Here is a 16,925-nt window from a genome sequence, read left to right on the forward strand (position 1 = left end):
CGTCTAAGCAGGATAGGGGATATAGAACTCTGGTGGTGGGAATGTATGGAGTTGTACCCCTCTTATCCCACAATCTTGATCATCATTAAATCACTAGTAATAAATAATAATAAAAATAAAAGTAGAAGTGTTAACTGTTCCCTGAAGGTTTTGTTTAATTCATTTGTAAAGCTATCTGGTCCTGTACTTTTATTGTTGGGAAGGTTCTTTATAACTGTTTCTATTTCTTTGTGATTGCTCCATTCATCTTTTCTAGTTCTTTGTGGTTGTTTTGTAAGGGAATGTTTCTAGGAATTCTTCCATTTGTTATAGGTTCTCTAGCTTGGTGGCATAAAGTTGTTCATTGAAGCTTCACATGATATTTTTGGATTTCTGTGGTATCTTTTGTGATATCTCCCCTATCAATTACAGATCCATTTATATTAGTTTTCTCCCTCTCCTTTTTTTCTAGTGAGTCTGGCTAAGGGTTTGTCAATTTTGTTTATTTTTTTGAATACCCAACATTTGGCTTCATTAATCTTTTGTATGGTTCTCTTATTTTTAATGTTGTTTATTTCTGCCCTAATTTTAGTGATTTCTGTCCTTCTGGTTCCTTTAGGGTTCCATCGTTCCTCTTCTTAGTCTTTATGAGATGCAATCAGTTGTTCTCCTGAGCTTTTTCTTGTTCCCTAATGCTATGAGTTTTCTTCTAAGTACTGCTTTACCTGTGTCCCAAGCATTTTGATAGCTCTTCATCATTTTCATTTCACTCTAGGAACATTTGAATTTCTTCCTTGAGTTCCTCTTTGACCCAGTGGTTGAGCAGTATGTTGTTGAGTTTCTATATTTTGGGACTTTTACTCATTTTCTGTTTGTTGTTCAGTGTTAGCTTAATTTCACTGTGGTCTAAGAAGATGTTTGGGATGATTTCAATGCTCTTGAATTTGTTGATACTGTTTTTATGGCCTAACATATGATCTAACCTTGAGAATGTTCCATGTGGACTCCAAAAGAGTATGTATTCCAATTTCTTGGGGTGTAGAACTCTGAAAATGTCCAGAAGACATAATCTACCTATCTCTTCAATTCACTTGTTTGTTATTTTCTGCCTAGATAATCTATCTAGGTGTGTGAGTTGTAGTGTTGAAGTCTCCTACTATTATTGTGTTACTATTGATATATTTTTGTAGCTGTTTCAATAAATGATTATTTAGATGGGCCCTCATTAGGGATATAGATGTTAATAAGTGTTAAATCCTCTTGGTTGACTGATCTGAGAACTATGTAATTTCCATGCTTGTTATTAATTTATTTTATAGTCTACTGTTTAAAATATAAGAATAGCTGTTCCTGCATTTTTTATGGTCCACTAGCTTATATGATAATTTTCCATCCTTCAATTTGAGTCTGTGTTTGTCTTGTTAAATTAGGTGGGATTCTTGTAGACAGCATATGGTTGGGCTGTCTTTTCTGATCCATGTCCTATTCTGTATCTTTTAATGGGTGAATTTAGGTATTGGCATTTAATGACATTATGGATTTAAGGTATTGCAGTGCCATTTTTCAACACTTTTTTGAGTCTTCTGATACATGACAATTTTTTTTCGTGTTGTTAATATTTATAGGAGGCCTTTTAGAACTTCTTTCGGAGTTGGGTGGTAGCACAGTGGGTTAAGCGCACACGATGCAAAGCGCAAGGACCGGTATAAGGATCCTGGTTCTAACCCCTGGCTCCTCACCTGCAGGGGAGTTGCTTCACAAGCGGTGGAGCAGGTCTGCAGGTGTCTCTCTTTCTCTCCCCCTCTCTGTCTTCCCCTCCTCTCTCCATTTCTCTGTCCTATCCAACAACGATGACATTAATAACTACAACAATAAAACAACAAGGGCAACAAAAGGGAATAATAATAATAAAAAAACTTCTTTCAGGGTAGGCTTGGTGATAGTTACCTCCTTTTTATTGCTTGTCTGAGAGTTTTTTTTTTTACCCCTCCATCTAATCTGAATAATTACATGGTCTGTTACTAATGTACAGTTAAATTCCAGCATGGAGTCCACCAACTCTACTATAAGCAAGGTTGTAAGACATTACTAAAATGGTGACTGTGGATGACTCTGACCCCAGTTTATATCACAGTTTCTTATTTCCTGTTTCAGTGCTGAAAGCATAGGCTTGTAGAACTGAGATGGCAGATGTTCAGTACAAACTGCCTTCCTATATCCTAGAATAAAGTTTCTACCTTAAAAATATCCTACTAACATTAGTTTGTTCCCATGTGGTAGTTACTTTCTTTGTTAGGTTATCACTGTGCTTTTTCTCTGTTTGGATGCTGTTCTGTTGTTTCCCGTTATAAGAACTGTTCTTGGTTTTATATCGGTATCTTCATAAAGGATTCCAAGTTTTGGTGTAAGTGTAACTTTATTATGATCACAAAGGGAGGTAAACACAAGTTCTCTCTGTTCAGTCATCTCACATCTCCACCCAATCCTATCTTTACATAGGGTTAATAAGACCTTGTGCATGTTCTATATCACTGAGTTATCTCCCTAGCCTACTTTTTCTATAGATTGTTGGACAAGAGAAAAGGAAAGAGTAAGGCAGGCAAATGAAAGTGAGAAACACTAAAACACTGTTCTACTAACTATGGAGTTTCCTTGGTTCTCTTTTTGATGGCCCAATGATTCCAAGAGTAGAAACCAGGTCATCATGGAGTCGGGAGGTGGCTCACCTGTTTAAGTGCCCATATTACCATGCATAAGAAAGGACCTGGGGGAGGGTAGCTTAACAAACAGTGAAACAATGCTTCAAGTATCTCTTTGTCTCTCTACTTCTCTATTGCCCCTCTCTCTCCCCCCTCACTGTTAATATCTATCAGGGTATCATACATGAGGTAGGGTTTGCACTCTTTGAGTCATCTATAGCAATATTCCATTCTTTATTGTTTATTTATTTAATATTTTACTTCTTTTATTTAATGAGAGAATGATGGAGAAAGACACACACACACACACACACACACACACACACACATCAGAGCACTGCTCAACTCTGTGGTATTGAATCTGAAACCTTGGAGTTTCAGGCACAAAAGTCTTTTGCATAGACATTATATTATCTCTCGTGCATCCCCATACTTCATTTTTAAACACTTCACAATATTAGAAATTTGTTTGTACCCTTTTCTATAATCTTTTATATCTGATACTGTTAGGACACTTCAGTGACTTCATAGAGGCTTTCTCAACTACAGTGACTTTCCTAGTGAAGAGAGTGCTCCAATACCAAATACTTATGAAAACCTGTTTAATCCTGTGTCTTTTATAAAGAGCTTGATGATACAGCGAGAGTAGGGTTAAGGTTAAGTTAAGGCACTAGACTGCAAAGTCTTTAAACTTTCAGTAATGGTTCCTACTTATGGTACTTCATCAAAGACTAAAATTTTATTATATTGCCATTGTACATCTGTTAGTAAATTAGTCATATTTATCAAATTTGGTGGCCTGGTTGAAGGCTAAAATGTATTAAATGAAATTTAAGGTGCATGTTTATATAAAGGCAAGCAATGGAAATTTACTACTGCTTTTTTCTCAATGGTGTCTTTTTTTTTTTAATCCTCAGAGTGGGGGAAGGGGGAGTGGAGTTGAAGTATAAACTAGCACAATTGTTTCACTTACTGTGACACTGTTTTAAGCCTAACTTCACAAATAATGAATTTGTCTTATGATCATACAGAACTCTCACTATAGCCTTGCTATGATCTTGCTTAGATTTTTCAGTGTTAGAATAGATCAACCATTAGATCAGATCCTGTTTCTAATAGCACCTAATTGTTCATCAAAACATCATTTTTCCCCCATGGAATATAAACAACTTTCTGGTTTAGAACATTTATAATATTTTTCTGTGATTGTATAGCATCTATCATTGATTTTAATTTGTAAAAAAATCAGTTAATTGAAACCCATGGATTGATAACTCCAGAGAATCTTTTTTTTTTTCTGTTCTTCAATTAGACAATTCTGTGTTATGGGGGTCCATGGATATTTAGACTTTTTCTTTTCACTTTGAGCTAAATATGTGTCTGATGCTTGAACTGTGAATGTGAAAGTATCTTTCACAATGTTCAGTTAAACATGAAATATAAAAACTGTTTATTTCACAATAACATTGCTTAGTTGCTAATTTAAATTCAGTACCTTAATTCATATTGTATTATTTTTTAATTTGTTAAATGGAAACCTATATTTGCCAGAACACTGAAGGTTCCAAAGACAATGTAACAGATTAGGCAAAGTCATTCTGCTTATACAGATCATATTCCCATGAATGCATGCTTCATAAATTGGAAAATGTATGGGGGTAAAACTATTATGATACAATGGATGAAAAGTTTACAACCATTAAGAGTTAGAGTGATATATGTCACTGTGCCTTGGAAGAAGTCTACACTAAAAATTATCCTTAGATGTCCTTGCACGAAGTCAGTCTTAGAGAACTGAAAAACTCTAGTCATAGAAGCTAGAGTAAAATTTTAACCTTTTTTCAATGCCTATGAGTAAATTCGGTCCACTAGGACTAGTTACAGCAATAAAGCCAGTGGAAGTTCATAATTTCAAATCAGACTGAATGTATGTACTAATATTTTAGTTGGGGTTATTATTAACAGATTGCTAATCATCTCAATAAATTTTTTTTTAATTTTTTATTTAAGAAAGGATTAGTGAACAAAAGCATAAGGTAGGAGGGGTACAACTCAATACATTTTTAAAATATGTCCTTACTGTTAGATTTTTTTTCTGATGGTTGAAAACTGATTTTGAAAAATAATTAAATATGTTTGAAACACATCATTTAAGTTCAAAAATACTACATGTGACATCTAACATTTGTCCTTTCTCTTTTGAAATCTTTGTTTTCATCAATTTATATTTTATTATTTTGGGGACACAGTGGACTCTCTTTGTGTGTGTTTCTTCTCTACTTCCTTTTCTCCTCTTGCTACCCCTAGAATTTACAGTGGGCAGTAGATTTGAATAACTTTCTATTCTTGCTTTCCCTTTTTTCCTTTCTCTTTCTTTTTCTTTTGGGTTTGGTTGCTATCTTGGACTTGAGGGGTTGTTTAACTAACTGGTATTGGTTGAACTGCATCAACCCTTGCTTCAGTTGCTTTTGTAATTTCTGAGGTTGGTGACTACATTTGTGAAAGCTCTTTAGTATAACATGGCTTGTACTCAAAACACAACAACTGAAGAATGAAGAACAGAAAATAAAAACCACATCAATTTTTTAAAAAATGGTTGGATCAAGAGAAAATGAAACTGTTCCCACAATGAATTAGGACAGGAGCCCAGAAGAAACTCTAAATCAGTCAGAAGTAACCACAGATAAGAAAAGTATGCAAGCAATAATAAACCTAATAATCACAGAAATGAAGAAAACTATGGAGGAAAGGGATATCAGAATTAGGGAAACAACAGCTGAGATCTTCAAGGAAAATACTAGCTACCTTGAAGTAATTAGAGAACTGAAAGCTGAAATAGCTGAGCTAAAAGGCAAATCAGCAGAACAAGCTAATACTATAACTGAACTGAAGAAAGAAGTTGATGGAAAAAAACTTCCCAGACCTAAACAACAGAAAGGACATTAAGATTCAGGAGGCCCAGAGAGTCCCAAACAGAATCAACCCAGACCTGAAGACACCAAGAAAAGAAGTAAGGATAAAGAAAGAATCCTAAAGGCTGTAAGAGAAAAAGTCACATACAGGGGAAAACTCATAAGGCTATCAGCAGACTTTTCCACTCAAACTCTAAAAGGAAGAAGAGAATGGCAAGTTATCTATTGAGACCTCAATGAAAAAGGGTTTCAACCAAGGATAATATATCCTGCTGGACTTTCATTCAAATTAGATGGTGGTATGAAAACCTTCTTAGGCAGGCAACAGTTAAAGGAGGCAACCATCATATAGCCTTCCCTGAAATAGGTTCTAAAAGACCTCTTATAAACAAGAACATCACCATACTACTTGTGATATATCAGAGCAAATAAAAATTTGTTGAATAATGGCACTACAATACATTAAATCCATATCAATAAATGTCAGTGGCTTAAACTCACCTGTTAAAAGGCACAGAGTGGGAGGATGGATCAGAAAAACACAACCTGGGGCTGGGTGGTTGAGCACATGTATTACAATGCACAAGGACCTGGGTTCAAGGCCCCAGTCCTCACCTGCAGGAGGAAAGTATTGCGAGTGGTGAAGCATTACTGCAAGTGTCTCTCTGTCTCCCTCTCTATCACCCCCTTCCATCTTGATTTCTGGATGTCTCTATTCAATAAATAAAAATATCTAAAAATAAAAATAAATAAAAAATAATGGAGGTTTTTAAGAAAAAAGAAAAGAAAAGAAAATACACCCAACCATATGCTGCCTGCAAGAATCCCACCTGACCCAACAAGACAAGCAAAGACTTAAAGTGAAAAGATGGAAAACTATCATACAACATAATGGACCACAAAAAAAGACAGGAAAAGCCATTCTCATCTCTGACACAATAGACTTTAAATTAAATGAAGTTAAAAAGATAGGCAAGGCCATTACATAATGATTAGAGGATCAATCAGCCAAGAAGATTTAACAATTATTAACATGTATGCACCTAATGAGGGACCATTTAAATACATCAAACACCTACTGAAAGAACTACAAAATACATCAATAGTAATACAATAATAGTTGGAGACTATTGTCACTTATGTACACTATTGTTATTTATGTATACTCCTATTAATTTCTAGTCATATAAATCACTATTTAATTTTTTAAAAATGTATACACCAAAAAAATTGACAACAAAGAAAATAAAGATCTAAACTGAGGACAGTGTAGAATGGTTCTGCAAAAAGCCTTCAGCTTGAGGTTCTGAAGTTCCAGGTTCAATCCCCATAAGCCAGAACTGAGCAGTGTTCTGTTCTCTTTCTTACTCTCAGTATCTTTTCCCCTGTATCTACCCTTTCTCACTAAAATAAGGTAAATAAAAATATTAAAAAGATATAAAATGAAGAAAAACAAGCAAGCTAACCATTAAAAGAATTAGAAAATATGGGACCAGGTGGCGGTGCACCAGTTAAGCACACATGTTACTATGCACAAGTTTCCCAGGTTCAAGTTCCCAGTCTCTACCTTTGGGGTGTATGTTTCATTAGCAGTGAAACAGTGTTGAAGGTATCTCACCGTCTCTTTCCCTTTCAATTTATCTGCCCTATCAACTGAAAATAATAAGTAAAATAAAATAAAATAATTAGAAAATATATATGGAAATTAATGCTTTCTGTTTGGTCTACAGAGTTTTTTTTTTTTTTTATTCCTGGATAGGAAATGTTACAAAGTGAAGTAAAACAGCATCAATATATATGCTGTAAATAAGTAATTTTTCACAAGGGTATTACTGGGGCTTAATGCATGATGATTGCATAATTCCCAGTAGCTATTTCTCTCTTTTCTTCTTCTTTCCTATTTATAAGAGAGAGACAGAGACAGAGAGACAGAGAGAGAGAGAGAGAAAGGGAAAAAGAAAAACATCTACAGTATTGTTCCACTGTTCATGAATTTTATCCCAGCTGGTAGGGAGTTGGGGTTTAAATCTGTGTTCTCACACATGGTAATTCTACCAGATGTGATGCCTCCCAACCACATTTGTTCAAATTTTACAATCAAAATGACATTAATTCTAATTAGAATACAGGTGGTTTTAGTATTTTCCTGAATAGTTGGCATCAAGTTTCAATATTGGTTCTACCTTTCTGTATCTTCAAATTGTGAGACATACTTTTGTGATCCACCATCTACTTCATGAAGTTTATCATTTTCCTTGAAAGTCCATTAACATATCATATTCTCAATACGGTGCTTATAGAATATTTAGGGTTACTATACATGAGCTCTATTACTGCCTCTTATGTATAAGAAATAACAGGGCTGAGGAGTGGTGCACCTGGTTGAGCACATCTGCTAAATGTGTAAGGATCCTAATTCAAGCCCCCAGTCCCCACATGCAGGTGGGAAACTTCATGATTAGTGAAATAGTGCTAAAAGTGTCTTCATTTATCTCTCCTTCTCAACCTCCCCTTCCCTCTCAGTTTTTGTCTCTGTTGAATAAATAAATAAAGGCTTTTAAAAAGAATTAAATAGGTAAAACATACATACTACAGAACTGGAGACATTCAGTTAATTAATGTTATATAGTTAATGTTATATATAAATTATATACACATAAATCTCCTGGTGAGTGAAACTATGACAGACATTCTGGAAATCACAATAACTCCTATTCTGACAAAAAAGCCTTTAGTTTATTCTTTAAAAGAGAACCAATTAATGGACATTATGGGGTGCTTTTTAGTACCTTCTGGGTTTTGAGTTTTAATTGTATAGAGTTGCTACTAAATAATACCAATAAATGTGACAATAACACTCATTTAATCCATATAAACTAAGATACTTAAGTGAACACAGAAACAATAAATAAATAAATAAATAAATAAATAAATAAGGGAGAAAGAATGCAGGTAGATAAGAAGTTAAGGGAGACAATTGTTCCCACCAGGCAGAATGAGATTAGGTTGTCAGCACTGATGCTGATAACAGAGTACCATTTGCAGGACTTTCTACTTATTGATTAGCTTGAGTATTCTTAAGGAGTTAAGACCACAAAAAAGAGATATTTCTAACTATATTAAATATACAAGATTTCTTTTAAGGAGGTTCTGCATAACTCTGGGCATTTATAAATCATTTAGTTGGTTTCCTAATTATAAAATAATTGAAATATGTCTGGATACTTCATATTTTTGTTGTCGTAGTCAAATAAAATACAATCTTTTAAAAATGATTTGAAGTGGTCCAGGAGGTGGTGTAGTGAATAAAGCTTTAGACTCTCAAACATGAGGTTCTGAGTTCAATCACCAGAGTGATGTCAGGGTCTTTCACTCTCTCCTATCTTACTCATTGATACATAAATAAATAAAAAGAAAAACTTTAAAAATAATTTGAAAAGACATAAGTGTTTTTCAAGGGAAAAACATTATCAAGAATAACAAGACATGCAAGAAATTCATAATTCTGGTATATCTTCATGTTACTCAGGGTATAACTTTACTGGCAAATCTACAGAATACAGAGATATTGTATAACAGGGTTTTGCTATATTCAGTAGCAGAATTTAGATAACCTTCTCTGGGGGACTTATAAAAGAATTAGGAGCCAGACAGCAGCATCTTTGTATAATGGTGAACATACAGCTGACTTAATTAATTCAGTGACAACTAAGCTATTCAATCCAGTTTAGTGATAGAAACAACTGAAAATGAAGACATAAGTTATCAAGACATAAGTCACAGTTCTCTATAAGCTATCCTTAATCACTGTGATCCCAGATTTTGTATGTGTGTGTATGTGTGTGTGTATGTATGTGTGTATATTTTTCTATGTGCATTTTTTCTAAATAATATACATTTTGTTTTCATTCACAATGTTGTGAAATGTTTGCACATATGAAAAATCATATTTTTTAAGTGCATCACAGTAGGAACATGTACTAGACAACACAAACTACAGCCTGGTAGAAACAGTTCTCAAATTCTGGAAACCAGCTTATTATTGTACAATAACATGATATTTGTGAAATTAAGTCTGTTCATGATATAAATAAAATATGCTAAAAATCATGTAGACATAATAATAATGAAATTGCAAACTTTTTGAAGTTATACAAAAATAATTCACAGCAAAATTATAAACCAAGGAGGGTAAAGGAAATAGCACAGTAGTTTAAGCAATAGACCTTCATATCTGAGGATCAGAAGTCTCAAGTTGGGGGGCCTGGAACTGGATGGTGGCACACTGTGTTAAGCACCCACATTGCTAAGCTCAAGGACCCAGGTTTGAGCCCGTTTCCCACCTGTAGGGGTTCCACTTTATGAGTGGTGAAGCAGGTCTGCAGGTGTTTATATTTCTCTTTCTCTCCCTCTCTATCTCTTCCTGTCCTCTCTCAACTTCTGTTAAAATTTAGAAAAAGAAAAAATAATGGCTTCCAGTAGGGTGGATTCATAGTGTGGTGCTGAGCCCCAGCAATATCCTGGTGGCAATAAAAAAGAAAAAAAAGAAGTCCCAAGTTGATTTCCCAACACCATCATAAAAAGCTGCACAAAGCTCTAGTAATAAATACATAAATAAATAATTAAATAATTAAATTCATATATATATGTTTTATGTCCTTCATTATGTAAAAATTACATTACTTTACAATCACTTGATAAATATTTTATGTAAAATTATTTATGGACAGCACACTCTGTCTAAATATACCATACAGCTGAATATGTTTATAAAATTAGATATAATTTATACATTTAGTTAACTATATATTGATTACTATAAGATCTGTATAACCACTAAACCATAGTTTAAACTAAAATATTTCAAGTGTACTTACTCACAACTATACTAGCTCCAAGAAGACATTTGTTTAAACAACAAAGTAGACAATTCAACCAGTTAAAATTATACATTTACCTGGGTCTTCTATAGTTAAATTCTTTATTAACCATTGAACAATGTCTGAGCCTAGGGAAAAAAAGAAAAAATACATATATGAACATTAATATATGTTACGTTTAAGAACTATCAACTTTTGGCATTCATATCTTATGAAAGTTTCACACTATTGTAACAGGTTACTAATCAATCATATGTGGATTACAGACAATATGCACTGTAAATACAGTTTTACTTAAATGAGTGAGATAAAAACTAGTAAATAATACCTATGAAAGCATGAAGACTTAATGTATAAGTAATAGATAAATGACTCATTCATTTATTCACTAAGTGAATTGAGTTCATTGAGTTCCTCCTGTGTTTAAGCACAATTCCTAACTAGGCAAAAACAATATTTCATATGATGGTCCCTATCTCATTTTTGGTTATCGCCACCCAACTCCTGAATCTATTCTGAAGTGAAAGCAGACTTATTAATTTCAGAACACTCCTTTACAACACCATTATCTTTGATATGTTTCTATTATCTTCTGATGACAAAGGGGATTGAGAAAAAGTAGTTGAAAGAATAAGAAGAAATTCAAGGGACTGGGTGGTGGCACACTACTAAAGTGAATATATTACAGGGCACAAGAACCCAAGCTTAAGCCCCCTTTCCTCACCTATAGTGGAGAGGGAAACTTTTTGAGCAGTGAAACAATGCTGCAGGCCTCTCTCTCTCTCTATCTCTCCTTCTCCCCTTCTCTCTCTCTCCCTCTCCTTTCTCAACTTCTATATCTCTACACAAAATATTTGAAAAATCAGCTAGTAGGATTTAGAAATAAGAGGAGTTTCAAAAGCTTTGAAAAAACAAACTTTGAAAAATTATATATTTCCTGGACACTACATACGAGTACTATGAGATAGCACAGGGAGTGTTCCATGGATAGTGGAGTTATGCCATATTGTCTCTTCTCTACCTCCACCCCACCCCCCCACACAGTGGGGAAGGGGGACTCAGGGTTGCTTGTAGATATCATGTGAACATGAGGCCTGAATTCATTCCCAGGCAACACATAAAAAATAATCTTGTTAAAATGCAGAATCTAATTTAATTTTAGAGAATATAGTTACAACTTCAGTTGAGTTGAGTTGTAACTTGGCAGAAATAATTCACACTCTGGCTTAACTGACATGAGATAATACATTCAGAAGTAAGAAGTAGGCATTTCTGTTACATTTATAAGTGAACAGATGTGTCAGAAGAGATATCATAGCTGCTTGAAAGGAGAGCCTGCAATGAAGTAGAAACTGAAAAACATCAGGATCAGTTCTGATGTAAATTTGAACACAAGAGTTAAGTAAATGTAATGGGTTGAATTGTATCATCTAGACTTGTATGTAAAAATGTTAATCCCATTGGAGCCTGTGCAGTGGCAAACCTGGTTAAGCACATAAGTTATCATGTGGACCAAGGTTTAGTCTCCTGCTCTCTACCTGCAAGAGTGAAGCTTCATGATTGGGTGTCTGCCTTTCTCCCTCTTTATCCTCCCTCCACTCTCAATTTCTTTCTGTCCTATCAAAATAAAAAAAAATGGGAATGGGGAAGAATGGCCACCAGGAGCTGTGGATTCGTCCTTCAGGCACCAAGTCTCAGCAATAACCTTGGCACAATAAAAAAAAAATTACTAATAAGTGTTAATTTCCCATACCTTGCAATGGACTACATTGGGAGATAGGGTATTTAAATAGATAACTAAGAGTTAGTGAGGCTATTTGGGTGTACCATAATCCAATATGATGTGTATCCTTTTATAAGGGGAAATTTAAACACAGGCAGAAAGAAAATGATGAGCAGATAAGAAACATGGCTGATTATAAACCAAGGAGAGAGGTATGTGAAACCAACACTGTTGAAAACAGCTTGATCTTAGACATAAACAATACCAAAACAGTAAGATATTTCTGTTGTTTAATCCTCCTAGTCTGTAGTACTTTATTTTTTTATGGCTGCAGTAGCAAACGATAATAGGAAAGGAGAGGTTGATTTGGGTAGTGCTTAGAATAATGAGTTAAGAAGCTGGGAAAAATAGCATAATGGTTATGCAAAACACTGTCTTACCTAAGGCTTTAACGTCCCAGGTTTAATCCCTAGCACCATCATAAACCACAGTTGAACTCTGATCTTTCTTTGTATCTCCAGCATTAAAAAATACAGTATTAAAAAGAAGAAATAGACTCTTAGATAATTACAAAAAGGGGACTGAGAAGTGGTGAACTCAGTTAAGCATACATAGTACTATCTGAAACATGCATGCACCTAGTTTCAAACCCTTGCTCCCAACCTGCAGGGTGAAAGCTTCAGGAGCTGTGGAGAGGGTCTGCAGGTGTCTTTCTCTTCCTCTCTGTCTCCCCACCCTCTCTGAATTTCTCTCTGTTCTATCTAATAAAGAAAAGGAGAAGGAGGAAGAGGAGGAAAAGAAGGTGGGTGCTACTTTATGGGCTTGAGTATCTAAAGTGCTTAGCTGGTTGGTTCAGTCTGGGCATTTGTGGGTGAATCAATAGTTTGGAGAACTCTTTTGTAACAAAATATACATGGGAATAGATAGTTAAGGTAAAAATGTGTAACATACTTTTTTTCTACTCTTTATACTAACACATACAGAAAAAATAAAGCTTATATTTAAGAATCCTACTCTGTAATGATTTCTTACTAGCAGCTTATACACCCAGAAAGGGAAAAAATGTTGATAATTGGTAACATGCCAAGAATGATTTGTATTATTTTTCAGATATTTCATTCTGTTCCCTCTAGAGAATAATTTCAAGAGACAGAAATTAAAGTAAAACCAACGGATCAAAGGCTTAATGCTCCTAAAAATGTTTCCCTTATTAGCTAAAATCAGCTCCTTTGCAGCTCTGTATCTTTTAATTCTTTCTGGATCAATATTCCAGTTAATTGCTGATCCAACTTTTCTCATCTGGGATCTCAGATGCCATGATAAGGAAAGCTAGAATACTAGATAATGAAGCATGATAAGTTCTGTCAAATCCTTAACCCTCTCATCAGAAATGCTGCCATCACCTTTATTCTCATATGGGTTTCCTCTCAGTATATATGGCCTGTTTCTTGTATGTTGACTTGATAAATGTTTTTTTTTAATAGACTATATGTAAATAGCACCTAAATTGCTTTACCCTCCAACTAGGACTACGGCTTTTTTTTTTTTAACTAAAAGTTAATACATACATCTACTGATATGAAGGATAGTTTTATCTCATGCAGAGAAGCACATTTATTTAAAAAAAACATTTATTTTAATGAGACAGATACAGAGAAGGGGGTAGGGGAGAGAGAGAGAGAGAGAGATCAGAGTACTGTTCAGCTCTGGTTTACAGTAGTGCTAAGGACTGAACCTTAGAATTTTAGGTATGAACATCTTTTATATAACCATTAAGCTATTTCCCCAGCCTGAGAAACACCTTTGAGAGAGACCCACTGACAGAATCATATGGGTTAATATAAGAAATAAAAATTGTTTTGTATATATTTTTACTTTTGGAGTTCTGACACTGCAACATTCAACAGAAAGTACTGGTTACCTGTCCAAAAAAATGTAACCCATCATTTCAGAATAATTCAGATAGATTTGGGATTCGAAAGACATATGAACCACTTCATATCACTAGGGGAAGAGACCAGTTTCATGGAATTACTGACATATTAGAGCAGTTTCTATTTGCATACAGATAAGTCATGCCTTGCTTAAATGAATAGAATCTGTAAGTAACAGAAAAGAGTCTAAGGCCAGAAAGTGGTATACTTTGTTGAGCATACACATTATAGTGTGCAAAGACCTGGGTTCAAGCCACTGGGTACCCACCTAGAGCAAAGAGTCTTTACTTCTTTGAAATAGTGAAATGGCACTGTATGTCTGTCTGTCTATCTATCTATCTATCTATCTATCTGTCTGTCTGTCTGTCTGTCTGCCTATCTATCCATTATCATCATAATCTATCATCTGTCTCCCTTTCCCTCTCAGATTCTGTTTATCCAAAATAAAAAAAAAATAAGTAGGTCAAATATATACAACTGCATAGAAAGAAAAGATTTAAAAATTTATGAAGCCCTTAAGTAGTGTTTGTGGAGGCCAGATGCAAATTATGGATCATGTTGCTTTCTCTCACTAAAGAGAGGGAGGGGATAGGGAGGGAGGGAGGGAGGGGGAGAGAGGAAAAGAGAATGATGAATAGCGGCACTATTTTAGATATATTTTTAAATTTTAGATATTTTAAGTTTACTTAATGTCTTATTTAATTGAGAAAATGGAATTATTTTCTCCAAATAAAACACTTATATGGTCTACTGAATCTCTCTAAAGTATTTAGTTAATAACTTTTGCATGAGATGGCCAGTGATAATAGCAGTTGAGATGGCAAGTGAGAGAGAACAGTTCTAGAAAACTGAAGGATAAATGCAGCTATGGTAGAGGGCAAGACCCCAAACCACAATAGGAGAAGAGAGCTCAGTGAAAACAAACGAGATGGTGAAGCAAGCACCATCAAGCCTGATGGTGAAGCAAGCACCAAAGCCAGACAGTTTCCGGATCCCTAACACAAAGGCAAGAATTCAGTTCCATAATTCTCTGCATCACAATCCCATCTGAGGACAAGAAAGAAGAATTGAAGGGAATTTGAGATGGAACTACCCAATTTATAGTGAATCATCAATTAAGTAACAGGAAAATGGGAAGGTATTCATATTTATATTTATAAAAGGCAAGATTAAACCAGAATTCCCAAGTCTTTCACTTTCTTTCTGATCTTCCACCAGTGAATAGAATAGAAATTCATGAGGAAGTCTAGGTAAATGAAAAAGAAATAAAAAGTATTATGTGTACTGTGCCATTATGTTGCAATGTCAATTTTTAAAATCTTCACTGGGGATATGAAAGGAAAACCTCTTTACATTTCATAACCCAGAAGGCTTCACTCTTGTCAGTGAATTTAACAATCTGCTACCTTAAAACAGAACAACAGAGACATTACTTGCATCTACTGCTTCAGTTGTCGTACATAATTAAAATGTCTGAGTCATATAATTTTCTCGAAGGATATAATGGCAGGAGGGGACAAGGTAGGGTCACAGTATATTCTCAGCAGAAGCTGAGAGTCAGCTTATTTATGAGAACTTTCAGCATGATAATTTAACTAACCTTATTCAATTTGGCTGTCAGTAAAATTTCCAGGAGTGATAGAGGATGGCCTTCTCTATAACCTCACAATATTTATAGCATCATATTAAGAAAAATATGCCTACTAGCTATCTACAAAATAGAGGACTCCCCAACTCTTCATCTGCACTATTCCAGCCTTTAGGTTCATGATTTTCCAACAATGTGTTTGGCTTTGTATGCTAACTCTCTTTTCAGCCACCAGGTTCTAGATGCTAGCATGATGCTGACCAGACTTCCCTGGACAGACAACCACACCAATGTGTCCTGGAGTTCTGCTTCACCAGAGCACCACCCTACCAGAGAAAGAGAGGCAGGCTGGGAATATGGATCAACCAGTCAACGCCCATGTTCAGTGGCGAAGCAATTACAGAAGTCAGACCTTCCACCTACTGCATACCATAATGACCTTGGGTCCATACTCCCAGAGGGATAAAGAATAGGAAAGCTATCAGGGGAGGGGATGGGATATGGAGTTCTAGTGGTGGGAACTGTGTGGAGTTGTACCTCTCTTACCCTATGGTTTTGTCAGTATTTCCTTTTTATAAATAAGGAAAAAAATGGTGGTGATGGTGTTCCTTAGGAGAAAAATTTTAGTGCAGTGTTTCTAAAAAAATTATCTATCAAGTATAAATATTAAATCACCATGCCTATGCTATTTATTTATTTATTATTTTTTGTCACCAGGGTTATCCCTGGTGATTGGTAACTGCACTGTGAATCCATAGATCTGGGAGGCTAGGACAGAAAAATTGAGGAGGGGAAGACAGAAAGGTAGAGAGAAAGATGGATACCTATAGATCTGCTTCACAGTTTTTAAAGGTGGGGAGTGAGCCTTGAATCCATGTCCCTGAATATGGGAATATATGTGATCAACCTGGTATGCCACCACCCAGATACTTCCATATATCTCTCCTTTGTGAAATAATTTTCAATATGAACTTTTATTTTCTACAATGAGTTATCTCAAAATGCAAACACTAGAGTAGGGGGCACAACAATACCTAACAGAAAACTAAATTATTTACTTATGTTCACAGTCTCTATTTTTAGTCCTAATATAAGTCCATATCCTAGTACATAATATTTCAGTCTGCTCAACAGATTGTACTGTCTATATCCTATTTATGAAACATTGTCTGAAAACAAAAATGTACCTCTTAATGGTTCGTATAAAACT

At 34.9% G+C, this 16,925-nt stretch overlaps 1 protein-coding gene across 4 annotated transcripts in view; it reads right to left on the minus strand.

Annotated features, from left to right (window-relative positions):
* Nucleotides 1-16,925, minus strand: part of RGS7 (regulator of G protein signaling 7) — a 522,282-nt gene that overhangs the window by 120,919 nt on the left and 384,438 nt on the right. For all 4 annotated transcript variants that reach the window (XM_007532564.3, XM_060192035.1, XM_060192037.1 and 1 more), the window contains exon 4: nucleotides 10,548-10,598. In XM_007532564.3, coding sequence (XP_007532626.1) covers nucleotides 10,548-10,598 — 51 coding nt within the window. The remainder of the gene's footprint in view (nucleotides 1-10,547; nucleotides 10,599-16,925) is intronic.

Source organism: Erinaceus europaeus, chromosome 6 (assembly GCF_950295315.1).
Source record: "Erinaceus europaeus chromosome 6, mEriEur2.1, whole genome shotgun sequence".
NCBI lineage: Eukaryota > Metazoa > Chordata > Mammalia > Eulipotyphla > Erinaceidae > Erinaceus > Erinaceus europaeus.